Source organism: Salvia hispanica, chromosome 3, assembly GCF_029641045.1.
Source record: "Salvia hispanica isolate PSC_SH4W2 chromosome 3, Shi_PSC_v1, whole genome shotgun sequence".
NCBI classification, from domain to species: Eukaryota; Viridiplantae; Streptophyta; class Magnoliopsida; order Lamiales; family Lamiaceae; genus Salvia; species Salvia hispanica.
Window position 1 is genome coordinate 30,241,955 of NC_142694.1, and position 27,449 is coordinate 30,269,403.

The 27,449-nt window shown below is 36.5% G+C and overlaps 7 protein-coding genes across 8 annotated transcripts; 3 read left to right on the forward strand and 4 right to left on the reverse strand.

Moving 5' to 3' along the window:
* The first annotated feature begins 536 nt into the window (after positions 1-536).
* LOC125212790 (5-methyltetrahydropteroyltriglutamate--homocysteine methyltransferase-like) lies at positions 537-5,227 on the forward strand. Its single transcript, XM_048113051.2, has 12 exons — positions 537-637; positions 1,248-1,601; positions 1,712-1,799; positions 2,301-2,428; positions 2,526-2,917; positions 3,003-3,166; positions 3,354-3,434; positions 3,530-3,696; positions 3,779-3,884; positions 3,977-4,227; positions 4,321-4,522; positions 4,602-5,227. Exons 2-12 carry the CDS (start codon positions 1,252-1,254, stop codon positions 4,968-4,970), a joined length of 2,298 nt encoding a protein of 765 aa, XP_047969008.1. The 5' UTR covers positions 537-637; positions 1,248-1,251; the 3' UTR covers positions 4,971-5,227.
* A 2,872-nt stretch (positions 5,228-8,099) lies between these two features.
* On the forward strand, positions 8,100-12,627 carry LOC125214868 (5-methyltetrahydropteroyltriglutamate--homocysteine methyltransferase-like). 2 transcript variants are annotated; one of them, XM_089068615.1, is made up of 12 exons: positions 8,100-8,233; positions 9,091-9,446; positions 9,536-9,623; positions 9,740-9,867; positions 9,963-10,354; positions 10,437-10,600; positions 10,729-10,809; positions 10,903-11,069; positions 11,151-11,256; positions 11,386-11,636; positions 11,721-11,922; positions 12,009-12,627. In XM_089068615.1, the coding sequence occupies exons 2-12, from the start codon at positions 9,097-9,099 to the stop codon at positions 12,372-12,374; spliced, it is 2,295 nt and encodes a 764-aa protein (XP_088924741.1). In that variant the 5' UTR covers positions 8,100-8,233; positions 9,091-9,096; the 3' UTR covers positions 12,375-12,627. The 2 variants fall into 2 exon arrangements, with proteins under 2 accessions (XP_088924741.1, XP_047972029.1); XM_048116072.2 differs by lacking the exon at positions 8,100-8,233 and adding an exon at positions 8,299-8,438.
* Positions 12,628-14,500: 1,873 nt separating this feature from the next.
* On the forward strand, positions 14,501-15,477 carry LOC148930536 (uncharacterized). The gene has a single exon (XM_089067709.1). The coding sequence runs from the start codon at positions 14,572-14,574 to the stop codon at positions 15,262-15,264; it is 693 nt and encodes a 230-aa protein (XP_088923835.1). The 5' UTR covers positions 14,501-14,571; the 3' UTR covers positions 15,265-15,477.
* Positions 15,478-15,818: 341 nt separating this feature from the next.
* On the reverse strand, positions 15,819-17,892 carry LOC125214874 (NAC domain-containing protein 55-like). Its single transcript, XM_048116080.2, has 4 exons — positions 17,598-17,892; positions 16,723-16,979; positions 16,287-16,486; positions 15,819-16,086 (listed from the first exon to the last, which is right to left on the reverse strand). The coding sequence occupies exons 1-4, from the start codon at positions 17,746-17,748 to the stop codon at positions 16,083-16,085; spliced, it is 612 nt and encodes a 203-aa protein (XP_047972037.1). The 5' UTR covers positions 17,749-17,892; the 3' UTR covers positions 15,819-16,082.
* Positions 17,893-19,197: 1,305 nt separating this feature from the next.
* Positions 19,198-21,109, reverse strand: LOC125209724 (NAC domain-containing protein JA2L-like). The gene is made up of 4 exons (XM_089066429.1): positions 20,895-21,109; positions 20,018-20,274; positions 19,600-19,781; positions 19,198-19,399 (listed from the first exon to the last, which is right to left on the reverse strand). The coding sequence occupies exons 1-4, from the start codon at positions 21,037-21,039 to the stop codon at positions 19,390-19,392; spliced, it is 594 nt and encodes a 197-aa protein (XP_088922555.1). The 5' UTR covers positions 21,040-21,109; the 3' UTR covers positions 19,198-19,389.
* Positions 21,110-22,668: 1,559 nt separating this feature from the next.
* LOC125214876 (NAC domain-containing protein JA2L-like) lies at positions 22,669-24,277 on the reverse strand. Its single transcript, XM_048116082.2, has 4 exons — positions 24,073-24,277; positions 23,373-23,629; positions 22,981-23,178; positions 22,669-22,861 (listed from the first exon to the last, which is right to left on the reverse strand). The coding sequence occupies exons 1-3, from the start codon at positions 24,221-24,223 to the stop codon at positions 23,044-23,046; spliced, it is 543 nt and encodes a 180-aa protein (XP_047972039.1). The 5' UTR covers positions 24,224-24,277; the 3' UTR covers positions 22,669-22,861; positions 22,981-23,043.
* An 843-nt stretch (positions 24,278-25,120) lies between these two features.
* LOC148930537 (protein ATAF2-like) lies at positions 25,121-26,490 on the reverse strand. Its single transcript, XM_089066518.1, has 4 exons — positions 26,358-26,490; positions 25,598-25,854; positions 25,233-25,373; positions 25,121-25,135 (listed from the first exon to the last, which is right to left on the reverse strand). Exons 1-4 carry the CDS (start codon positions 26,488-26,490, stop codon positions 25,121-25,123), a joined length of 546 nt encoding a protein of 181 aa, XP_088922644.1.
* Positions 26,491-27,449: the final 959 nt, after the last annotated feature.

Sequence of the window (27,449 nt, forward strand, 5' to 3'; positions counted from 1 at the left end):
ATTCCTAATCATTAATTTATGTATTTAGTTTTAGTCGAATTATAAGGATTTAAATATTACAGCGTAAGTAACAAATATCTTAGTCTACGGGAGTTGAAAATACAAACCATCTCAAACGTACACTAAAATCTAAACTAAACTCATTTTTCATTTTTGAAAAAAAATACCTATTCTTAGATTTACACTATATTCAAAACTATTTTTTTTTAAAATTTTATGAGTAAAAAAATATAATAAAGAGAATAATTTATTTCAATTTAAATTAAGCATAAATGATGAGAAATAAAATTATATTTAATATAATTGTTATACTAAAATGAATTTGAGTCTAGTGTAGTCGGCGGTGGATACTAAATACAAATATCTGCAAATTAGTCTACGGGAGTGGGTGAGCGCACCAACCGCCGCGTGTACACACGCTCTCCAAACCGCGCGTAATTTTCACTCAAAATCAACGTAATGGTAAATTAATCAGTCGACAGGTTTTCACTTTCCGAGATCTACCCACCACCACCAACCCCCCCGCCCCTATAAATAAGCCCACTCATCATTCACCTCAACTCGCGTCTTGCCCTTCTCTCTCTATCTATACCTACTTCTCTCTCTACCGGAAACCGGTCTCCCTTCCCTTTCAAGGGTACGTTCTTCAGCCAGTCCTGCTGTCCGCCGTTGATTTCTGCTCTCAATTTGCATAAATCTCGGTTTAATAAGATCTCTGTGTTGCTACTTAATCAAATCTACTTATTAATTAATCAAATTAAGAATTAAGGTTTTGGAAATGAACTTAATCAACTTCGAGACTAGTTCAACGAGATCTGTGAGTAAAACTCTGAATCTGGAGATGTTACGCTCCCGAAATCGTGAATTAATGTGTGGTTGTTATCAAGTTAGATTAATAATACGGTGAAAATGCTAGATCTGAATTTCGGAAATCTTCTCTGATCAGATCTGCGATGAAGGCGCTGTTTAGTATCTTCACTGCAGTTAATTCTGTCCACATCGTGTCTCACTTCCGTTTTACGCACATGTATTGCGTTACTATCGTTAGATCTGTGATTATTTGTGTTTCGAAGCTATGGATCTGCGTCTGTGTCAACTTGATCTGATGATGCTTGATGTATTGATCTCATGTGTATGAAGTCGATGCTTGATTTTCGAATTAAATTGCCCGATTCCTATTTGTGCATGGTGATTTGTTGTTTCATTGCTTTATGAGGTTTGATTTATTGAATTTTTTAAATCGACAGAAAAATGGCTTCCCACATCGTTGGATATCCCCGCATGGGCCCCAAGAGAGAGCTGAAGTTCGCTCTCGAATCGTTCTGGGATGGCAAGAGCAGCGCCGAGGATTTGGAGAAGGTGGCGGCTGATCTCAGAGCTTCCATCTGGAAGCAGATGTCTGATGCCGGCATCAAGTACATTCCCAGCAACACGTTCTCCTACTACGATCAGGTGCTCGACACCACTGCCATGCTCGGCGCGGTTCCCCCGAGATACAACTGGACCGGTGGTGAGATAGGTTTCTCCACCTACTTCTCAATGGCCAGAGGCAATGCCTCTCTTCCTGCTATGGAGATGACCAAGTGGTTCGACACCAACTAGTAAGTGACGAGATTAATTTTTTTTAACATAACTTTCTTGCATTTGCGATGTTTGTTTATCTAATTAGATGTTTGTTTATCTAATTAGATGTTTGTTTCTCTCTGTGCAGCCACTTCATTGTCCCTGAGTTGGGCCCTGATGTGAAATTTAGCTATGGTTCTCACAAAGCTGTGAATGAGTACAAAGAGGCCAAAGCTGTAAGTACAGAATAGTATTGATTACATCTATTTGATGGTATTGTGTTAATCTACTAATTTATTAGTCCTAAGTATTGTTCCATAGTAAAATACATTCAAACCTTTTACTGCATGTAGTTATCTGGTATGCTCTGTTTTAAATTGGATGTGTGAATAGAAGAATTAGTACTATTATACAATCTGATGTGTAACTCAAATGCCTCCTCTACTGTAGTCTATATTTTGTACAATGTTTTATTTAAAGATCCAATCTTAAATACCTCTTTTGCTGCCTATAAGTTACTTACCTGATGAGTTTCCTGCTGTCTCATGCCACTCTATGCTGTACTTATTTAAAGATCCAATCTTAAATGTCTCTTTTGCTGCCTATAAGTTTGCAAGCAGTTTTTTTTCCTGCTCTGTCGTATTTTATTTAAAGATCCAATCTTAAATGTCTCTGTTGGTGCCTTTAAGTTTGTAATAGTATTTTATACCTGATGAGTTTTCGGCTCTCTCATGCAGCTCGGTGTTGATACCGTCCCTGTTCTTGTTGGACCAGTATCATACCTTTTGCTCTCCAAACCTGCTAAGGGAGTTGAGAAAACTTTCCCACTTCTTTCTCTTCTTGACAAGATTCTTCCAATCTACAAGTAAGAAAAATGAGAATAAAATAACAACCAGTTCCATTACCATTTGCCATTTGTATTATTATTCCCTTCTGTTATTTAATATACCAAATCCTGGCAGGGAAGTTATTGCTGAACTGAAGGCAGCAGGTGCTTCATGGATCCAATTCGATGAGCCTACATTGGTTAAGGATCTCGAGTCACACCAGCTGGAAGCCTTCACCAAGGCTTATGCTGAGCTTGAATCAACCTTGTCTGGTGTCAACACCATCGTCGAAACCTATTTCGCTGATGTACCTGCCGCTGCATACAAGACCCTCACCTCCTTGAGCGGTGTATCTGGCTTCGGATTTGATTTGGTTCGTGGAGCCCAAACACTCGAATTGATCAAGGGAAGTTTCCCGGCTGGAAAATACCTCTTCGCCGGTGTTGTAGATGGAAGGAACATCTGGGCTAATGATCTGGCCGCATCTCTCGCCGAGCTGAGTTCTCTTGAAGGAATCGTCGGAAAGGGTATTTTATATCTAAACCTCATTGTTGCTAGATTCACGTATTACTTTTATGATGTCTCATTGTATTTTCTTTTTCCTACCTGCAGACAAGCTTGTTGTGTCCACATCCAGCTCGCTTCTCCACACTGCTGTGGATTTGGCCAATGAGACTAAGTTGGACCAGGAAATCAAGTCTTGGCTTGCATTTGCTGCTCAGAAGATCGTAGAAGTGAATGCACTTGCAAAGGCATTGTCCGGCGAGAAGGATGAGGTATATTTCTTTCCTAAACATCATTTGAATTTGCATTGAGAATACAGACTTACAGTTTATATCAAACTGTGCTTGTTATTCTAAATCTTGGGCTTATTGTTATGACTTGTATAGTATATATATTGGACTTTTACTATAACTGTTTGTACTAGTATTGTTGCTCATTTGTTTATTTTGATGTTTCCAGGCTTTCTTTTCTGCCAACGCTGCTGCTCATGCCTCTAGGAAATCCTCCCCGAGGGTGAACAATGAAGCAGTGCAAAAGGCTGTAAGAGAATTTTTGTATTTGTGAATTTGATTTTTTTGTGTCTTGCTGCTTAACTACTGTGTGCTGACTGTCTTCTCTCTGATTTATTAATCTAGGCTGCTGCACTAAGAGGTTCTGACCATCGCCGCGCTACAAACGTTAGCGCCAGACTTGACGCCCAGCAGAAGAAGCTCAACCTTCCGATCCTCCCAACCACCACTATTGGTTCCTTCCCACAGACTGTGGAGCTTAGAAGAGTGCGCCGTGAATACAAGGCCAAGAAGTGAGTGTCGTTTGGTTAAATTGCTTTACAATCTATTAATTTGTTGAACTCGATTTCTAAAAGTTCAAATTTTTTGTTCTAGGATCTCCGAGGAGGAATATGTTAAGGCCATCAAGGAGGAGATCAGCAAGGTTGTCAAGCTTCAGGAGGAGCTTGACATCGACGTTCTTGTCCACGGAGAGCCAGAGGTGAGAATTTAAAAGCCATTCTGCCAAAGGAATTGCCACTGATGTGTTTGGTTCTAACACAATCTTGTACTTTTTGTATGTCCGATTACCAGAGAAACGACATGGTTGAGTACTTTGGCGAGCAACTTTCTGGCTTTGCCTTCACGGCAAATGGCTGGGTCCAATCATACGGATCTAGATGTGTCAAGCCGCCAATTATCTACGGTGATGTCAGCCGCCCCAACCCCATGACCGTCTTTTGGTCCACTGCTGCCCAGAGCATGACCAAGCGCCCGATGAAGGGTATGCTCACTGGGCCCGTCACCATCCTCAATTGGTCTTTCGTGAGAAACGACCAGCCTAGGTAATGTTTCTAATGCGATAAAGGGTTTCTGTTTTCTCTTTTGGTTCTCTCTGTTATATGATTGCTAAACACACCTTTTGTCTTGATTCTCAGATTCGAAACCTGTTACCAAATTGCCTTGGCAATCAAGGATGAAGTGGAGGACCTCGAGAAGGCCGGTATTACTGTGATCCAGATCGATGAGGCTGCATTGAGGGAGGGGCTGCCTCTCCGCAAATCCGAGCATGCTTTCTACTTGGACTGGGCTGTCCACTCCTTCAGAATCACCAACGTCGGTGTTCAAGATACCACCCAGGTCTGTCTCGTCACTCGACCCTCTACACAACATTTCCTTCAACGATCCACTAATCTGTTTGCTATATATCATTTGACAGATCCACACCCACATGTGCTACTCGAACTTCAACGACATCATCCACTCCATCATCGACATGGACGCCGATGTCATCACAATCGAGAACTCGCGCTCCGACGAGAAGCTGCTCTCTGTATTCCGCGAGGGAGTGAAGTACGGAGCTGGAATTGGGCCGGGTGTGTACGACATCCACTCTCCACGTATCCCGTCGTCTGAGGAGATTTATGACAGAATCAACAAGATGCTTGCCGTCCTCGAGACCAACATCCTGTGGGTGAACCCCGACTGCGGTCTCAAGACCCGCAAGTACGGAGAGGTCAAGCCCGCACTCGAGAACATGGTTAAGGCTGCCAAGTCCCTCCGAAAGGAACTTGCCAGTGCCAAATAAGCTCTCTCCGATTCCCACCTTCATGAGTTTATGAAAAATATTTTCTATTCAATTTTATAACTGTGGTTCAAGAAAAGATGTAGGGTGCCCGCGGGTCGTTTTGTTTTGGGTTTGCTTTTACTATTTTTCTTTAATGGATGTTTGAAATATTACTGTCTTTTATTTGGAAGATTGCGATCGACTTGTGACAGCAGCTTCCAAATAAATGTATTTCTATCAGGTTGTTTTTTGGAAATTCTAAGGAATCATTGTTTCCAGATTTTGTGTCGTTTCACTTTTATTTTGGCTTTTAGTTTTTACTCTTTCATTCACATTCTGTTGAATATTTTCATTGCATATTATGGTATGAATAGATGGCATTTCAATTTTTTTCATGGAATAATGGATTTTAAATGAAGTAGTAAAGTGTAAACTTTTCATTCAATCGATTTCCTTCTGTTTAAATGAAGCCCAGTACTCGACTATGTATATTCCATGAAGTTTAGTATATCAACATAATAACTATAAATAAATTATTTGTACATACTCCCTGGAGAAGGAGAAAAAGTAAGAGAAAATTTTTCCATAGATTATTGTGCTCTATTTTTTGTGAATAATCAAAAATGATAATTATGCTCTATTTTTATTGGACGGAGGGAATAATAATACTAAAGTAGAATTAGTGAATGTAGACCCAGGTTTGTGTATGTGGAACCTTTCAATTGAAAATACATAATGAATTTGTATCACAAATGAATTGTTGCCATGAATTATAAATTTGGACTAAACAGGCAAAAAATGTAGTACGGAGTATCAAATTTTTATAATGCCACGTAAGACTAAATGGACGAGGTGATAAGAATTTTGTTAATGTATGATAATAATTAATAATACAGGGATGTGATCGAATGCAACGTAAGACTAAATATTGTACAAACTCAAAATTATGATCTGAATCATTGAAAAATTTCAATAGAGGATAAGATAATAGCAATAGAAAATGTCAACACAGTGTCAACGGTTGATGCTGTGTTGACATTTTGTTGAAACTGTATTGACATTTTGTATTGCTACTATTTTATCATCTGTTGATATTTTTAATGGTTCATATCATACTTTGAAGTTTGTACAATATATGAGCTTGCATTTTATCATTATCCATACTATATAAATACATTAGTATTCTATTGAACTAATCTAATAAGGAGTACTTTATCGTAGTCAAAGTGAGAATATATAGATTATACTCCTTCCGTCCCATAAAAGTTGAGACAAAACTTTTGGGCACGGAGATTAAGAATTTATATTAAATAAATAGGAGAGATGAAAAAAGTAAGAAAGATAAGAGAGAGTAAAGTAAATGATGGAATAAAATAAGAGTGATTAGATGTTTTGTCTTTAGTTAAAAAAGGAAATGACTCAACTTTATTGGGACGGACTAAAAATGAATACGACTCAACTTTTATGAGACGGAGGGAGTAATATAATATAAAAGTGGGAAATGATATGCTATAGTATTTTATATGACCACTACTCTTATGAATGCATGTTTAGCATCATTTATTTTATTTTTAAACTTTTTGAAAAAATGTTAGTGTTAATAATTTTTAAATTTATAAGAATCAAAATAGATGATAAAACAAAATAAATACTAACTCTAAGTTAGTAGTACAAGGTGATATGACTGATGATCAACTAAAATACGTAGTACTCCATGTAAAAGTATACTTCTATTTTAAAATTTGGTATACCTAGAATATCATTTTCCCTCGCTTGGCTTTCACCTTTCAGCCACCAAACATGGCTGAAATTCCTGTTTATTAGCTTGTGCTTTTATTTTTGTCTCTTTCTTTATAAATACATTTTTCCTTTGGTCACCCCTTAAATTTTTTTTAATCAGGACCGCTCGGCTCTAGTATATGTTGTACTACTAGTATTTACTTTCAGGAAAATTTTGGTTTTATTCTTTTTAATAGTGGTAAATTTTAATGCAAAACACGTTCTTAGGTCCTTATACTTTAATTAAAATATTCATTAGGTCCTCGTACAATTTTTTCGTTTTAATAGATCCTTATACCTTTCTCATAAATTTCATCACATCCTCGTACAATTTTTTCGTTTTAGTAGGTCCTTAAACTTTGATTATAACTTTTATTAGGTCCTTATACAATTTTTTATTTTAAGATATACCTTTACTTTTATTTTAGATAATAATTTATATTTAATTAAATTTAATGAACCTTTTAATTTTATTATTTAACTTATCTTATGATTATAAATATTCAGGGAAACATATCTTTCAATATAAATATAAATAATCAATTAAAAATCTGATAGTTATTCTAAAAAAAACTTCGATTTTAATCTTCAATCATCATGGTTAATCTTTTTATTATTCTCTACAACTTATTGAGATTATTGGATAACAAGATGATATTATCTTTATAGACTATGCTAAGTTAAATAATGGAATATTAAAAAGTTCATTAAGTTTAATTAAATTTAGATTATTATCCAAGATAAATGTAAAAAAAAGTCCATAAAGATTGTACAAGGACCTAATGAAAGTTATGAGAAAAGTATAAGGACCTACTAAAACGAAAAATTGTACGAGGATCTGATAAAAATATTATAAAAAGTATAAGGACATGTTAAAATGAAAAAATTGTACAAGGACCTAATAAACATTTTGACTAAAGTATAAGGACCTAAGGATGTGTTTTGCCTAAATTTTAATCACTCTAATAAAATATATGGTTTTTTTTTTTCTAAATGATTCATCTATTCAAAGAAACTTAAAAATAATTAAACTTTCAAAGCAAATGAATAAAGACATAAAAGTTATAATGAATACATAATTGACGACGAAATGTAAGTCAACAATGAAATTTGATCAAACAATTCAGAGAAAAAAAAGCATTCCCTCTTTCTCATTCAAAATTTACCACTTTTGTTTTTAGTTTATGGGCAATTAAGACGATTTCTTACTTTACACTCTATTTAACACGCAGAATAAAATTAAATAAAATCTGGTGCTGCAGAGAAAAGTGTCATCCTTCTTAGGAAGAAGGCCGTAATAAACAAAAGATACTAAAAAATAAACTGAAAATTTCAAAGTAGAAATATAAAAAAAGTGGGCCTCCGCATCATTATCGGGAGTGGGTAATCACACCAACTCTCTTCAGCCTAAGCCATAAATAAGCTCCTTCATCCTTCTCCTTAGCTTGTACCTCGCTTCTCTCTCTCTACCAGAAACAGATATCTACGTTCCGCCTCTCTCTTCGGTAACCTTTCCACGCTTCAATTCTGTGTCTGCCGTTCATTTTACGCTCATCATTACATAAATTCTCGTTTTTTCTTCAAAATATCTCTTTTACATGTTACGTTCATCCATTCATTTTTAGCTATTGCAATTTAATTTGGATTTTCCGTTTGTTTCGATTCGATCTATTCGTGATCCTCTGATTTCCGACGTGGTTGCTTGATCCGGTGAGGTTTTTTCGTGTTTGATTGTGATTTTTATTTTGCTCTGTTTTTTTAGTGATGAGCATCATCTCTGCATGCTCTTTGTTCGATTTGTTGCGAATGTGATGGCGTATCATTTTGAAAACGAGCTGATGTTGGGTGGAAGGGGGGTGAATCAGTTGTGATCTTAATTTAGAAGTGAAGTATTTGCCATTTGGATCTGGATGTGAAATTTCTCTGCATAGATCTTAGATGAAGCGCTATGCAATGTTTTTGAATCCTGTTTTATCGTTTACAATTTGGTTTTGGATCTGGAATTATTTATTTTGAAGCTCTTCTATTTGTGATGCTTTCAATCTAATCATATCCTGTGATGTTATTGTTGTGAAACATGCATATTCCTCTTCTGATCTGCGAGTTTTAATATGTTAACCATGGAAATGATCATGCATGATCATGAATTCATATGCTTTGATCGCGATCATTAAAATACAAGTCAGTTGCATGTGAGTAATTTGGCAAATGAAGGTTCAATACTTCATGGATTATTGCGATCTCATTTACCTTATATGAATGAAGATACCAAACGATTTCAAATTTACTGCATGTTATTTAAAGGGGTTGTGTTTTATCATATGCTTTTATGTGATTTGACTGATTGAATTTGGTATTCCAGAAAAAAATGGCATCCCATATTGTTGGATACCCTCGTATGGGTCCCAAGAGAGAGCTCAAATTTGCACTGGAATCGTTCTGGGATGGCAAGAGCAGCGCTGAGGATTTGGAAAAGGTGGCAGCTGGTCTCAGAGCATCCATTTGGAAGCAGATGTCTGATGTTGGGATTAAGTACATCCCCAGCAACACATTCTCATACTATGATCAGGTGCTTGACACAACTGCGATGCTCGGTGCTGTTCCCCCAAGATACAACTGGACTGGTGGTGAGATTGGTTTCTCCACTTTCTTCTCCATGGCCAGAGGAAACGCCTCTGTTCCTGCTATGGAGATGACCAAGTGGTTTGATACCAACTAGTAAGTGAAGTGATGGATAGTCTTCTTAGAGAAACAAAAGTTGCATTATGATGTTTATTTGCTAATTTTGTTGCTTTATTTGTGTACAGCCACTTCATTGTCCCAGAATTGGGCCCTGATGTGAATTTTTCTTATGCTTCCCACAAAGCCGTTAATGAATACAAAGAAGCTAAGGCGGTATAATCTCTATCATTTCCCACAAAACCGTCAATAATGAATATTGATATTATGTTTAAATGTTCATGATGGTGTTTGTTGCCATCTGATGATGCGTTTTCTGTCCTATCATGCAGCAAGGTGTTGATACTGTTCCAGTTCTTGTTGGTCCTGTTTCATACTTGTTGCTTTCCAAACCTGCCAAGGGTGTCGAGAAAACATTCCCTCTTCTTTCTCTTCTTGACAAAATTCTTCCAATCTACAAGTAAGAAAATTACAACCCAATGATTCTCATATCAAGATCCTCTCACCTTTTAGATCTTTATAGAATTTTGGAGTTGATGTGCAAAATCCTGGCAGGGAAGTTATTGCTGAGCTAAAGGCAGCCGGTGCATCTTGGATTCAGTTTGATGAGCCCACCTTAGTTATGGATCTCGAGTCTCACCAGTTGGAAGCATTCACAAAGGCATATGCTGACCTGCAACCAGCTTTGTCTGGCGTCGATGTTCTAGTTGAGACTTATTTTGCTGACATTCCCGGGGCTGCATTTAAAACCCTTACCTCATTGAGTGGAGTTTCTGGTTTTGGCTTTGATTTGGTTCGTGGAACCCAGACCCTTGATTTAATCAAGGGTGGTTTTCCATCTGGAAAATATCTCTTTGCTGGAGTTGTTGACGGAAGGAACATTTGGGCTAATGATCTGGATGCATCCCTCTCCACTCTGCAGTCTCTTGAAAGCATAGTGGGAAAGGGTACGTTAAGGAACACCTACATACACCGTTTTAAGTTTCTTTAAGGTGGTTATCTAATTTGATTGTTTTACTACCCATGCAGATAAACTTGTTGTGTCTACCTCATCCTCACTTCTCCATACTGCGGTAGATCTAGTAAATGAGACTAAGTTGGACCAAGAAATTAAATCATGGCTCGCATTTGCAGCTCAAAAGGTTGTTGAAGTGAATGCTTTGGCAAAGGCGTTGACTGGTCAGAAGGATGAGGTATGTGATTCCTAACCTCTGAATTTTAATGGAGATGCATAATAAGTGGACCATAAATCTTTTTAGATTATACACATTTATCTTGACATTAGTTTATACTAGTACTTATGCTCATTTGGTTCATTTAGGCATACTTCTCAGCCAATGCTACGGCTCAGGCATCTAGGAAATCTTCACCTAGGGTGAACAATGAAGCTGTCCAAAAGGCTGTAAGTGAATATTCATAATTTTCACATTGATTTTTAGGCATCCTGCTGCTAAAATGTTGTGCACTTACCTTCCTTCTTCTGTTGTTCAACTAGGCTGCTGCACTGAAGGGTTCTGATCATCGCCGTGCTACAGATGTTACCTCCAGACTTGATGCTCAACAGAAGAAGCTTAACCTTCCAATCCTCCCAACCACCACTATTGGTTCCTTCCCACAGACAGTGGAGCTCAGAAGAGTGCGTCGTGAATACAAGGCCAAGAAGTAGGTCTTGTTTGCTTAAATTTTCATTTGAAACCTCAAAATGCATTCAAATCCTATAAAAGGCTTAAATTTTGGTTGTAGGATCTCTGAGGAGGACTATGATAAGGCCATCAAAGAGGAGATCAACAAGGTTGTGAAGCTTCAAGAAGAGCTTGACATTGATGTTCTTGTCCACGGAGAACCAGAGGTGAGCTAATTCTAAGGCCATTCTCTGAAAATGAATCATTCTTATCATTTTGGTTAATGAGGAGTATTAGATAGATATGAAGTGTTTGTTTTAACATTACCTTGTGTCCTTTGGTTGTCTAAATTCCAGAGAAACGATATGGTTGAGTACTTCGGAGAGCAGCTATCTGGTTTTGCCTTCACAGCAAATGGCTGGGTGCAATCATATGGATCTCGATGTGTGAAGCCACCAATCATTTATGGTGATGTCAGTCGCCCCAACCCAATGACTGTCTACTGGTCATCTGCTGCCCAGAGCATGACCAAGCGCCCGATGAAGGGAATGCTTACCGGCCCTGTTACCATCCTCAATTGGTCTTTCGTGAGAAACGACCAACCGAGGTAATGTTTCTAACTACCACATATTGTTTCTTAGGAGAGATGGTGTTTTTACTTTTCCCGCTAACATTTTGGTTTTGTTCACAGATCCGAGACATGTTATCAGATTGCTTTGGCCATTAAGGATGAAGTCGAGGATCTTGAGAAGGCCGGTATCACCGTGATCCAAATTGACGAGGCTGCATTGAGAGAAGGGTTGCCTCTCCGCAAATCCGAGCATGCTTTTTACTTGGACTGGGCTGTACACTCCTTCAGAATCACCAACGTTGGTGTCCAAGATACCACCCAGGTGTGTGTGGTCTCGTCTCGTTTCATCTCTATTGTACTACGCACAATGCTTCCTTCAACGTTTCACTGATGTTGTTTGATTGACAGATCCACACCCACATGTGCTACTCCAACTTCAACGACATCATCCAGTCCATCATCAACATGGACGCCGACGTGATCACTATTGAGAACTCACGTTCGGACGAGAAGCTGCTGTCAGTGTTCCGCGAGGGAGTCAAGTACGGAGCTGGGATCGGGCCGGGTGTGTACGACATCCACTCCCCGAGAATCCCATCCACGGATGAGATTGCGGACCGGATCAACAAGATGCTTGCGGTCCTTGAGACAAACATCTTGTGGGTGAACCCAGACTGCGGTCTCAAGACTCGAAAATACGGAGAGGTGAAGCCGGCCCTCGAGAACATGGTGTCTGCTTGCAAGATTCTCCGAACCAAGCTTGGCAGTGCATAAAGAAGGGGTTGAGAGGTTTGTTGTGAAATCTAAGTGTTGGCATGAAATAACATTGGTCCCTCAATGTCATGAGAGATCATTCTTTGCTTTTGATTCTTTTTATTTTTCAAGTAGATTTTAGTTTTGAGTGTGGGAAATTGAACGAAATTTGTGTTTTTTTTTTCGATCTCGGCATAACTTTTTTGTTTTGTTTTTTTGTTATGTGTGATTATGCAAAATCATCAATCAAAATATTTGATTTTTGATAGTATCACATTTATTGTATGAAATTTAATTTGCATTTCAAATTTATTTGTGTTTCTAAAAGTTATTGAAAACATGGTAAAGTGTACGGGTCATAAAAATATGCACTCCCTCCGTTCCCTACTTCCCTCATAGTTGAGGGTAGAGCTGCCCAAGGTTTATCGAACCGCCGGTTAAAACCGAAACCATAACCGGCGGTTACGATTCCGAATCGAAACTGTGAAAAATATGCCGAACCGAAACCGTGAATTTTAGAACCGTGGTTCGGTTCAGGTTCCAAATTTTTCGAACCGAAACCGCGACCGAACCGTCGGTTCCGGACGGTTCCGAACCGGCGGTTTCACGGTTCCGAACCGCCAACGCAATGATAAATTTAAACATAGTTAATCCTTATATTAAAACTATACTCCATTAAATAAAACATTGCTGAATGATCCGGTTTATGAGTTTTATACTCTTATATAAATAACTTTCATTTTTAGATTTGGTAATATCCGTAGAAACAATAATGTGGGACAAAATTTTGTAGCAAAAATAACTTTATAATACTATTTGGTACAATTGGATGGTAAAAATATAAGATAAAAGATAATAAAATAAAAATAACTAAATTACAAGATGGAGTCTATGTTGTATGGTTTATGGTAATAACTTTATAATACTAATTCCGATTTTATTAATTAACACATTTTTTTACGTATGGAATCTATGGAGTATGCATAATTATTAATGAATATTTATCCAACATTTTAAAATAAACTTAGAAGAATTGATTACTTTAAATAAAGTATAATAAATTAACATTGGTTAATGTTGTAGTCTTCAAAATTGATTAGTTGAGTCTTCAAAATTGATTGATTGACGGTGGGCGATGGCTGCACTATTCAAAATTGATTGCATAAAACACCATTTCTTTTATTTTTATTTATTTATTTATTTATTTATTCTTAAATGTTGATTTTAAATTCAAACTGGATCTCATTTCTCTCTATTTTTATCTATATTAAATACTCTTCTCTATCCTTACTTACACTTACCTCATTTTAGTGTTTACAACTCAATTTAAACTATCCATTTCCTTGTTCCAATTTATTTTATAATATCAAACTATATGGCAAAAAAAAATTAACGGAAAAAACTGTAAAACCGCGAAACCGAACCTAAACCGCTACGAACCGTCCAAAAACCGGCGGTTCCGAACCGAAACCGAAACCGCCGGTTTTCGAACCGAAACCGAAACCGTGAAACAGCCTCACAGTTCGGTTCCGGTTCCATATTTCCCAAAACCGGAACCGGCGGTTCCGAACCGAAACCGCCGGTTTATGAACCGTGGGCAGGTCTAGTTGAGGGCTTGAGGCAATACTTTTTGACACGGAGTTTAAGAAAAAAATGTTGAATATGTTAAATAAATAGATAAAAAATAAGAAAGAGAAAAAGACAAAAGAGAATAAAGTAAAAAATGAATAAAGTAAGAAAGATATAAAAAAAGTCACTATATATAGAAATGATTTAGCTATGAGGGAATTTTTTGAAATGGAAAAATGACTACGAGGGAACGAAAGAAGTAGAATATTTGGAATTATGAAAAAAAAAATGGGTGTGGACAAATTTTAGGAGACTAATATGACTTAATAACATATTTTACACCAAATTTACTTGATGTTATTTAAAACGAATGATGGGAATCATTGACTTACTTCAATTAAGGATAAAACTAATTCACATTCATAACATGCTAATTCACATTCATAACATGGTATGTACAAAATGAAACAAAAGAAAAAAGGAAAATAGAAAAAACATATTTAATTTGAATATTAAAAATAGAAAAAGACATATGCCAGAAACCATTGCTCCTATATTTAATATTTATATGCCAATCATAACCAAAGCAAAAACCCCTTGAAACAAAAACCCTAGCCGTCTCCGTTCTTCACATTCCCTCTCTCACAAAATGGAAAATCCGTCGGCCGAAATCGCCACCGCTTCTCCCTCCGCCATGGACGTCGAAGCCGCAGCCGCTCCTCCACGGAAGCCGCAGGTTCTATTCGCACAGAAACCGAACTTCCGGCCGCTCAAGGCGCACGAAATCTCCGACGGCCAAATCCAGTTCCGCAAAATCTCCGTCCCGCCGCACCGCTACACTCCTCTCAAAAAATCCTGGCTCGAGATCTACACGCCGATCTACGACGAGATGAAGATCGACATCCGGATGAATCTCAAGGCGCGCAGAGTCGAGCTCAAAACCCGCACCGACACCCCCGACGTCAGCAACCTCCAGAAGTGCGCCGACTTCGTGCACGCCTTCATGCTCGGCTTCGACGTGATCGATGCCGTTGCGCTGCTCCGGATGGACGAATTGTATGTCGAATCGTTCGAGATCAAGGATGTGAAGACGCTGAAAGGCGAGCACTTGTCGCGCGCGATCGGGCGATTGAGCGGAAAAGGGGGAAAAACGAAATTCGCGATTGAGAATTCGACGAGGACAAGGATTGTGATTGCGGATTCGAAGATTCATATGCTTGGATCGTTTGCGAACATCAAGGTCGCGAGGGATTCGCTTTGTAGCTTGATTTTGGGATCCCCTGCTGCCAAGGTTTATTCGAAGCTGAGAGCAGTCACCGCTCGCCTTGCTGAAAGGTTTTGATTGATTACTCTTTTTGTTTGTTTGATTGAATTTTTGATGATACGAGTTATGAAAAGTGGTAAAACGCCCAATTTTCGGCATTTTCCCATCCAAAAGTTTCATCTTTGTCTCTTGTTTAGGTTCTTATTGTATTTCTGTAATTTGCTTTTCTAGCAATTTTGTTAGTTTTTCCTTAATTATAATGATAACATATTACTGCATTTCAGAGTTAAATCAGTAAATGGGAGCAGATTAATTGTAGGAGTGTGTCTTTTTTGTAATTGCATTAATTACTAAAATTAAATATTGTCCATGTTAATTGGATTAATTTTTGTTGTATATTTTTCAGTACATTCTTCCAAGATTAAACTTTATACTACCAAAATGTAGTACTACTAGTATTTTTTATATATGAATGTGAGAGAACTTTTCCAAAATAAAAAGGAAATGTGATATTTTTTTAGAAAATGAAAAGTATGACATTTATTTTGTATAGTGCTGATGTTCTCATTTAAGAAATATGATTATTACCTTGTGAAAAATAGTAAGAACGTTTGAAACGACATTTGGTTATTATGCACAATCGGTAAAAATATACTCCATGTGTGAGTTGGTCAGGCGGTCGTAGCAAGGACATTGCGACAAACAAGTCCCAAAGGCCAAAAGTATTAGACATAGAATCATGACTCACTGGAGTTTTTGTTCTATACCGAAATGATCTCTATTTTAGAACTATGCTCCTATTTTTAATGCTGGTTGTAATTACAACAAAAAAGAGTGCACATTTAGAACTATGCTCCTCAATCTGTACAAACAACTGATTCATAGCTTTTGTCCATTCACCTGCAAAATTACAACCAGAAAAAGTGCACATTTAGATTAGTGAAAAAATTATTAGGACAAATAAGAAGGCAATATGATATGACTGTTTTATTGACTGAATCTGATAAAGAAACATTAGAAGTAACAGAGCATACTAAGAAACACATCAATTCATGCTGTCATCAGTTTTGAACTTGTTTATTAGCTTAAAACATTCAAACCTTGCGCTTGCAGCTGCAGTTGAGCTCTTTGCATGACGTTTGTACTGTGTGCTGTTCGCCTTTCCATCTTTCTCGTCTCTGTCATGGTTTCTTTTTCTTGAACTCCCGGCTTCATTCCCCACATCACAGATCGAAGTAGTGTTGCCTCTTTTACTGATTGACTTGTACTTGTACATCTTACACACAACCCAAACATCAAACTGCTTGCACACCACATGTGATCAACAGATGTTAGTACATCAGATTATTAAGCGTATTAACTATAGATTCAAATTCTAGATTCACTACTAAATCCAACCCAAACAACGGATCATCATCGTGTCCCCACAACAACTCTGACAATCTCCATTTGATATGAACGCAGCAAACAACAACCGCCTCAAGCATACTATAACCAAGATGACAAAATTCTATAACCACAAAAGAAATTACTTACCCTCACTTGGGTTTCTGGTGCTCTGAATTCTTTCATCGTCCAATCAGCCCTAACAGTTTTTCGATATGGCCCTGTGTAGTAGGCAAACCCACTTTTCACCCCAATTGCTCGTCCATCATGCATGATATCTTGAACAGCATCAACAACCTTCCAATCTCCATTCCCTGCTCTCCTGTCCACCACCTGAGTGGGTCTATTACTTCTCTTTCTCTTAGTGAAGAAATACCACACTCCGTCTCCACTTGCTCCATGTACTCCTGCACCAGACACAGCAACACCAAACTGATACTACTACTTGTCTAAGCTATAAAAGTAAAAAAAAAATATCAACTGTGAGTACAAATTATTAAGGATTGGTTCCACTACCACTTTGCAATGTCATGTTCCTTGGATTACTTACGAGTGGTATTCAAGCTCTTATTTTTGCAACTTTAGCCGCAGCTTATATAGGTGAATCTATGGAGAAACATCATTGAAATAGTCTTTTTCGCTTAGTGCATAGCAACACATATATGGCAAGTGTAAAAAATAGAAATATACAAGTGTAAAAAATAGAAATATAAACAAGTGTATTAACAGTAGAAAAAATAATCGATTTATAGCAGAAAAAGAAGAAATAAAACATAGCGCTAACAAATCAGTGCAGTTTCAGAAACAACGACTACACTGATTCACAAGAAACACATAATCTTCGTTGAATAAATTAAAATTTAAATAAAACAGTCATTGCTGGATTAGTGAAATACATAATTTGAAGATGATTCAGATCTGAAACTACTCAAATGGAGTACAAGATTTCGATTAGAACAGAAAATTGAATAATGAAAAGCAATAATCACGAAATAATACAGATAAAAAAGAAACTAGAAATTTACCAGAAAGATAATCTGGATCGAAATCATAAAAATTAACCGTATGGATCAAGTTGGTGTGAAACCCCTCCTCGTTGCTTTTCCTCGTCAGATACTCACGGATTATGTCCTCGTCCCTCGGGTTAAATCCGCGACGCGGAGGTACCTCACCCATGGATCCAACACCACTCGCTTAATCGCCGTCGCCGGCGCAATTGACACGCGAAAGTGGCGGCGCAGTGAGGCTTTATTTTTGGGGTGATTTTTCGAACTTGAATACAGTACTTTGCAACTCAGCTCCGCTTAGAGAGAGAGATACAGTTTGAAGTTAGTTAGGCTTTTCCCGCCTTTTCTATTAAAATTCACTCAATTCCTTATTTTTATGCACATAATTCGATATTGGAATGATGAATCAGCTTGTCACATGCTTAGAGCATTCACAATTGGGTCTATCAAGTTGCCCTACGTGATCCGCGGATTGATCGACCCTATTGCAGTCTTATCGCCGATCTCCACGATTTGTATTTTTAAAAAAAAAATTATTTTCTCACTTTTTACCCTCTATTTTCACTCTATAAATTTGCCATATGTTGAAACTTATATCTATCTTTTTTTAGTTAGTTTCTCATTGTACTTTTATATTTCAATATCATGAAAAAAAATGATAATGGTGGTGAAATAAGGATGGACGGATGTTCTTAAATTTATGTTATTTCGCTACTTTATTTTATTTGAGAACAGAAATTTTTTTTTAAAAATGAAAATGGTGGTGAAATAAGGATTAGATGGATTTATAGGACAAAATTTATGGCCACTATTGCAGGAGCTGAGCTTGGACGGGAAGATAAAGTGCTGATGTGGCAAGGAAAAAAGTGGGCGAATTCATGGGGTTATTGTGAATACTCTTAGGAGAATCAATACAAAATACCAAATTTACTTATACTATAATCTACCTAAAAATTGTACTCTTTTGTTCACAATTAATTGATAGGAGAGATGAAAATAAAATAAATGGTATTTCGATCCAAAATTTAGATCTTTGTCTCTTGTTTAGGTTCTTATTGTATTTCTTTCCCAGCAATTTTGTTAAGATTCTCTAAATTATAATGGAATGGTTCGTAGTCTGATTGACACCATATAATGATAAAATATACTCCCATTACTGCATTTCGAAGTTAATCATTGAATCGGAGTAAATTAAATTTTTGTTGTATATAGTTCAATACATTCTACCAAGATTAAACTTTATACTACCAAAATATAGTACGTATTTTTTATATATTAATGTGAGAGAATTTAATTAAAAAAGAAACATGACATTTTTTTAAACTTTATACTACCAAAATATAGTACGTATTTTTTATATATTAATGTGAGAGAATTTAATTAAAAAAGAAACATGACATTTTTTTGGGATAAATAAAACAGAAAGTATGACATTAGTTGAGACAGAGAATATATAATTTCTAATTTTCTATACATCTTATTGTATAGTGCAATTTAAGAAATATGACTATAGTATTATCTTGTATTCCCTCCGACTTTGAAAAATAACAACTTATGAAACGACATTTGGTTATTACGCACAATCGATAAAAATATACTCCATGTGTGAGTTGGTCAAGCGGCTGGCACAAACTTTGCAACAAACAAGTCCCAAAAGTATTAGAAATATAGAATCATGACTCACTGGAGTTTTAGAACTATGCAATGCTCCTAATTTTAATGCTGATTGTAATTACAACAACAAAAAGGTGGTGCACATTTAGAACTATGCTCCTCAATCTGTACAAACAACTGATTCATATCTTGTCCTTCACCTGCAGCTGCAATTACAACAATAAAAAAGTGCACATTTAGATTAGTGAAAAATTTTATTAATACAAATAGGTAGGCTATATGATATGACTGTTTTATTGACTGAATCTAATAAAGAAACATTAGAAGTAACAAATCATACTAAGAAACACAACATTTCATGCTTCCATCAATTTTGAACTTGTTTATTAGCTTAAAACATTCAAACCTTGCGCTTGCAGTTGAGCTCTTCGCACGACGTTTGTTCACCTTTCCATCTTTCTCTTCTCCGTCATGGTTTCTTTTTCTTGAACTCCCGGCTTCATTCACCACATCACGGATCGACTTAGAGTTGCCTTTTTTACTGGTTGACTTGTACTTGTACATCTTACACACAACCCAAAGATCAAACTACTTGCACACCACATGTGATCAACAAATGTTAGTACATCAGATTATTAAGCATATTAACAATGGATTCAAATTCTAGATTCACTACTAAATCCAACCCAAACAACGGATCATCATCGTGTCCCCACAACAACTCCGACAATCTCCATTTGATATGAACGCAGCAAACAACAACCGCCTCAAGCATACAATAACCAAGACGACAAAATTCTATTACCACAAAAGAAATTATTTACCCTCACTTGGTTCTCTGGTGCTCTGAATTCTTTCATCGTCCAATCAGTCCTAGCAGTTTTTCGATATGGCCCTGCGTAGTAGGCGAACCCACTTTTCACCCCAATTGATCGTCCATCATGCACGATATGTTTATCAACATCAACAACCTTCCAATCTCCATTCCCTGCTCTTCTGTCCACCACCTGAGTGGGTCTATTACTTCTCTTTCTCTTAGTGAAGAAATACCACACTCCGTCTCCACTTGCTCCATGTACTCCTGCACCAGACACAGCAACACAATACTGATACTACTACTTGTCTAAGCTATAAAAGTAAAAAAAAAAAAAACTATCAACTCTGAGTACAAATTATTAAAGGATTGGTCTCAATACCACTTTGCAATGTCATGTTCCTTGGATTATTTACGAGTGGTATTCAAGCTCTTATCTTTGCAACTTTAGCAACGACTTATATAGGTGAATCTACGGAGAAACATCATTGAAATCGTCTTTTTCGCTTAGTGCAAAGCAACACATATATGGCTCAAGATGATTTACTCAATGAATAGAAATATACAAGTGCTAACTAATCAGTGCAGCTTCAGAAACAAAGACTACACTGATTCACGAGAAACACATAATCTTCGTTGATTAAAATTAAAATTTAAATAAAATGGTCATTGCTGGATAAAATTAGTGAAATATTACACGCAATTTGTATAAAACAGTCGCATTAAATAAAACGGTCATAGTAACAGAGGCATGATATTTACTTTGAAGATGATTCAGATCTGAAACTACTCAAATGGAGTAAAAGATTTCGAATAGAACAGAAAATTGAATAATGAAAAGCAATAATCACGAAATAGAACTGATAAAAAAGAAACTAGAAATTTACCAGAAAGATAATCTGGATCGAAATCATAAAAATTAACCGTATGGATCCTGTTGGTGTGAAACCCCTCCTCGTTGTTTTTCCTCGTCAGATACTGGATTATCTCCTCATCCGACGGAAATCCGCTACGCGGAGGTAACTCACCCATGGATACAACACCACTCGCTTGATCGCCGTCGCCGGCGCAATTGACACGCGAAAGTGTCGGCGCAGTGAGGCTCGATTTTGGGGGTGATTTGCAACTCAGCTCCGCTTAGAGAGAGATATTTATATATACAGTTTCCACAGTTTGAAGTTAGTTAGGCTTTTCCCGCCTTTTCTATTAAAATTCTTCTTTATTTTTAGGGAAATTGGTCTCTAAAACCATGAACTTTGCCTAAAATTTGGTATTTTCCATGAACTTTAAAATTGGTATATAATATCACGAACTTTGCATTTTGTTTGGTATTTTCCGAACTCACTCAAATAAGATATTTTCATCAAAATCTTATTTAACATAGGCAACCGTGATATGTTTTATAATATTTGAAACCACTTTTTAAGTTCATAACATGTAGCATAAAAAGTCACGTTGAAAACCACGTTGATTTAATTGTGTCAAGTATGATAAAAGCCTCGTAAGTTAGTCAAATATAGTAATAAACATGCCGTGGGAAATACCAAACAAAATGCAAAGTTTGTGATATTATATACCAATTTCAAAGTTCATGGGAAATACCAAATTTTAGGCAAAGTTCATGGTTTTAGAGACCAATTTCCCTTATTTTTATGCACCCGCTTCACATAAATTTGTCATGCGTTGAAACGTTCAAACTTATATGTATCTTTTTTAGTTTGTTTCTCGTTGTAATTTTTTCTATATTTCAATATCATGAAAAAAAAATGAAAATGGTGGTGAAATAAGATTGGATGGATGTTCTTAAATTTATGTTATTTCGCTACTTTATTTTATTTGAGAACACAAAAATAAATAAAAAATGAAAATGGTGGTGAAATAAAGATAGACGGATTTATAGGGTAGAATTTAGGGATGCTATTGCACGTGCTTATGCTTGAAGATAAAGTGTTGATGTGGCAAGGGGGGAAATGGTTGAATTTATAGGGCGAATTCATGAGTGTTAAGTACTTGATTGCTCTTAGGAGAATTAATACTACGAAATACCAACTTCACTTAAATTATAATCTACCTAAAAATTGTACTCCACTTTTTTGTCCACGATTAAATTGATATTAGTATGAGACAAATGTTAATAAGAGAGAACATTTTTTTTTTTTGCGAAATTTGTTAAGGTATCAATTTTAATCTATAAAATTTGAAAATATCTTTTGAGGTACATGAACTTCGATTTATGCCCATGTCAATTACAATTAAAAATAAAACCGAACTAATTTTGGTGGATAAACAAAAATGAATATAAAAACTATTTGCAAGAAGTTGCATGGAGTACAATTCAATACTCCCTCTGTTCCTTATTAACAGAAGTGCTTCTTTTTGCCTTGTTAATAGAGGTTCTTTTTTTCGGCATAGAATTTAATAATAGTGAATATATTAAGAGAGAATAAAGAAATAAAGTAAGAGATAGGTTAATTTTTTCCAAAAATAAAAATGACTCAATTATTTTAAAATTTTTCAAAATAAAAAAATGACTCAATTAACATGGAACAAAGGGAGTACATTATACTACCACTGTAATAAAATTTTAGAAAACAAAAAAAACTATTGGTAGAAAGTAGTAGTATACAATTCAATACATTGTATACTATTGTGACTGGAGTTTTTGTCCACACTGAACTAGTCTCTGATTATTAGAATTATGATCATAATTTTAATGGTTCTGTGAAACACCTCAATCAATCTTTACGAACAAAAAATGAAAAACAAATACTAGTATGTCATTATGAGCAAGAATTAGCACTACAAAAATTAATAAGCCTTTCATTACACAACTGATTCACTGCGTGTCCTTCACCTGCAATCACAACCAAAGCATACACATTCAAGATTAGTAAAATCTAAATCCAACTAGAGACTAATAATAAGATATTATGATGATATTCACATAAACTGTAACAAATGGAGTTGTTTTACCTAAAAAGTGATCTGAATAAGTTTTCATCTCAATGACTGTTCTTATAAAGAAACACCAACCCTTCATGTTTCATCAATTTCAGCATAGGCCGGGTTGTTGTTCGCCTCTCCAACATGGTTCACTGCATCACGAATCAAACTAGAGCCGCCGCCTTTCCTGGTTGTCTTATACATCTTACACACAACCCAATCACCCATCTGCTTGCACAACACAACACAATAGATGTTAGTACATCAGATTTTAACATCTTTAACAATTCTAGATTCACTACTAAATCCAACCCAAACAGTGGATCATCGTGTCTTCACAACAACTCAGACAATCTCCATTTGAATGAACACGGCAAACAACCAATCAACCAAGACGATAACCACAAAAGATATATTCTTACCCTTGCGTGGTTTTCTGTCGCTGCGAATTCTTGCATCAGCCAATCAGTCTGAACAGAATCTGGACTTTTCCCTGTGAAGTAGACGAACAGCCTGCGCGACCCAATTCTTTCTCCGTTAGGCGTGATACGTTTGAGAGCACCAATAACCTTCGAATATCCATCCCCTGCTCTCCTGTCCGCCACATCAGCATGGCTATACCTTCTATTTCTCTTTGTGAAGTAAAACCACACTCTGTCTCCACCTGCGCTATGCCTTTCTGCACCAAACACAGCAACACAAACCTATACTTATCTAAGCTAGAAAAACAATTATAACTCAGCTATAAATTCATTGTAGTTGAAATCTTTTACCAAATTCAATAAGAAACCTAATAGTAGAAAAAGAACAACCAAAACATAATTAGTGCAGACTCCACTGATTCACAAGAAACGCATAATCTTGGTTGATTACAATCAAGACAACTAGTAAAAGTTAAATAAATAAAATCAACAGTCATTGCTGCATAAAATAATTAAATATACGTTCAAAACTGTCGCATAAGAGGCATGAAAGTCACGTTAAATAAGATTAAATTTCATGAAATTACTCGATTTCGATTAGAACAAAAACAGAGAATTGAATCACGAAAAGCAATAATCACTCGATCTGAAGAAAGAGGCGAAATGAGCAAGAAATAAAAGAAATAAAATAGAAATTTACGAGAAAGATTATCTGGATCGGAAGCATAGAATTGAACTGTATTGATAATGTCGGTGTGAAACGCCTCATCGTTGATTTTCCTCATCAGATACTCACGGATTATCTCTTCATCCGCCGGTTTAAATTCGCGAACCTGAGCTAATTCGCCCATGGCTCCAACACCACTTGCTTTATCGCCGCCGCCGCCGCCGACATGTGAAAGTGGTGGCGCAGTGAGGCTGGGTTTTGGGGGTGATTTTTTTTAGAGAGAGAGAGCTCTGCTCAAATAAACACACTTTCGACAGTTTGAGTTAGTTGGGATTTTCCCGCCTTTTCTATTAGTAAAATTTATTCAATCTAACCACCACGAAAAAAAAAATCAAAATTAATTAAATTATAATCTACGTAAGAAATTGGAAAATCAAACTATTCTTAAATTTGGGAAGCTTTAAAGAGAACATATAAATAGATATTAATGATCGAAGTTATATTACCTCTTAAATGATTTTATCCTTCAAATAATCGATCATACTACTTTTTTTTTTATCAATCTCCTTTTTCATTAACGGTAAATGTAATAACTATAAAATTATATTTTTTCTTATTAATAATCAGAAATAAATGTCTATGAATGTTATCCACTGAAATTTCACTCGACTGTGGCTTTGCTAATAGTACTTGTACTAGATCTCAAGTTTTGTTTATTTACAATATTCATGTTAAAGTTTCTCTCTAATGAATAACTATGTCTTTTTTCATATAGTACAATATTTCAATCATATTTTTTATTACCAATATCAAATAAAACTCGTATCGTCCACTGCTAAACCTATTTGTTGTAAGCGAAAGGAGTGTAACTAATCCCCACCAAAAGAGCTACACCCGAGTCTCACTAAAACAACAAAACTAATCTTTTAAGACTCAAAATTTTGCATAAAAGTTGCAATATACAATCCACCAAAATTGAATCATATGGAGTATTAAAAATAAACTTATTCAACCTGAAATCCCTTATCAAACAACTTACAGCTTGCTGAAAATGATAAGAAATGAAAACAATATGACTGTTTTACCTAAAACTTAGCTGAATAAGTTCCCATCACATTGAGTTATTTTGATAAAGAAACACAATCAACTTTGAAATTTTTCCATAGCTTAAAACATTCGAAATTTGGGCTTGCCATTGCTGTTGAGCTATCGTCGACTGGTCGTATCGCCTCAGTATAGGCCGGGTTAGTGTTCTCCGGGTTTCTTTTTCTTTTTCTTTTTCTTGATCTCCGGCTTTCGTTCTTGTACATCTTACACACAACCCAATCTTTCATCTGCTTGCACAACACAACACAACAATGTGGATCAATACATGTTAGTACACCAGATTTTAACATCTTAACAATTCTAAATTCACTACTAAATCCACCCCAAACAATGGATCTTCGTCGTGTCTTCCCAACAACAACGACGACAATCTCCATTTGATATGAACACGACAAACAACAACGACACAAGTTAGGACCAAAAATCTACAACCACAAAAGAAAATACTTACCCTCACACGATTCTCTGGTGCTGTGAATTCTTGCATCATCCAATTAGTCCTGACAGAATCTTGACGTTTCCCTGTGAAGTAGGCGAACAGCCTGCACGAACCAATAACTCTTCGATTATGCATGATATCTTCGGGAGCAGTAACTCTTTCCCAATATCCACCCGCTGCTGTCCTGTCGACCACATTACCGTGTCTATGCTTTCTCCTTCTCTGTGTGAAGTAATACCACACTCTTTCTCCACTTGCTCTATACATTTCTGCACCATAACACAGCAACACAGAACTATAACTCAGCTATATTTCATTGTAGCTGAAAATCCGCGATTTAAATACTAATACTAAAATAATCAACACTAGAAAAATAATCGATTTATAGCAGAAATAGAGCAAATAAAAAGTACTATTAGTACTAACAAATTAGTGCAGTTTCAGAACAGAGATCCCTAGAAACAGAGAGGATAAACGGAAGAAAAACTACACTGATTCACAAGAAGCACATAAACTTCGTTGATTACAATTAAAAGTTAAATAAAACAAGATTTAATGAAGTATTCATGTAATTTGTTTAAAAAATATCGCATAATCATATATACTTACGATTAAGATTGAAATTACTCAAATACAAGATTTCGATTCGAACAAAAACGTCTATAATTTGTCGAAAATCGAATCACGAAAAGCAATAATCACTCAATCTGAAGAAAGAGGCGAAATGAGCGAGAAATAGTACTGATTAAAAAAAAAGAAAATAGAAATTTACCAGAAAGATAATCTGGAGTGAAAGCATAGAAGTGAACCGGACTGATCATGTCGGTGTGAAACGCCTCATTGTTGATCTTCTTCATCAGATACTCACGGATTATCTCCTCATCCGTCGGGTTAAATTCGTCCATAATTCCGACACCACTTGCTTTATCTCCGGCGGCGGCGCAATTGACATGTGAATTGTGACTGCATATGCGGTTTGTGAGAGAGAGAAATTGACAGTGAATTCAGCTGCTCAGAGAGAGAGAGAGAGATGAAAATCGTCTCTTATTTGAGCAGTTGGAGAGTTAGTTAGGCTTTCCCGCCTTCTCTATTTAAAAATTCGATCCATTTGAGTATTAGTCAATTTTAAGCGGTTTTAGATTTTGTCATCAATTTATAGCTTTATCTCACATTCAACTTTTACAAAAAATATGATTCAATCTGTTTGGCATAATTTTGCGTGGGAATGACAAGGGCATCCACAAGGGCATCCACAATGGGACGCCCTAAGCGACGCCCTATGCACCGCCACGTCAGTATTTTATCCTCCTTCTATTCCACCTGCAGTGGGGCAGACTATAGCTCCCTAAGCGACGCCCTAAGCATTTTTCTATTATTTGAATATTTAAATACTTCAAAATTTGGAAAACTAACTTCATTTCATTAAAATTCAAACATTACAATACGAAAAAAAAACTACAATTTCTCAACGGCGGTGGTTGCGGTTCCAAACTTCTTCAATCATGTCGGTCATGAGTTGAGTATGGTCTTGTTGGTTGCGCATTGAGGACTGTCGCTCTAGAACCGCACCGAAGCCAGTCGGTAATCCTCGAGTGACCGGCGAGGTCGCCGTGCTGGAGCTAGATCCGGCTTCATCATCCACCCAATTGGTGACATGGCCACGTTCTTGTTCGACTATCATGTTATGCATGATGATGCACGCATACATGACGTCGGCGATGACTTCCTTGTACCAGAAACGCGTCGGACCTTTCACGATTGCCCACCACGATTGGAGCACCCCAAAAGCCCGCTCCACATCCTTTCGCGCGGACTCCTGCTTTGCCGCAAACAAGACTCTCCTCTCACCAATTGGGCAGTTGAT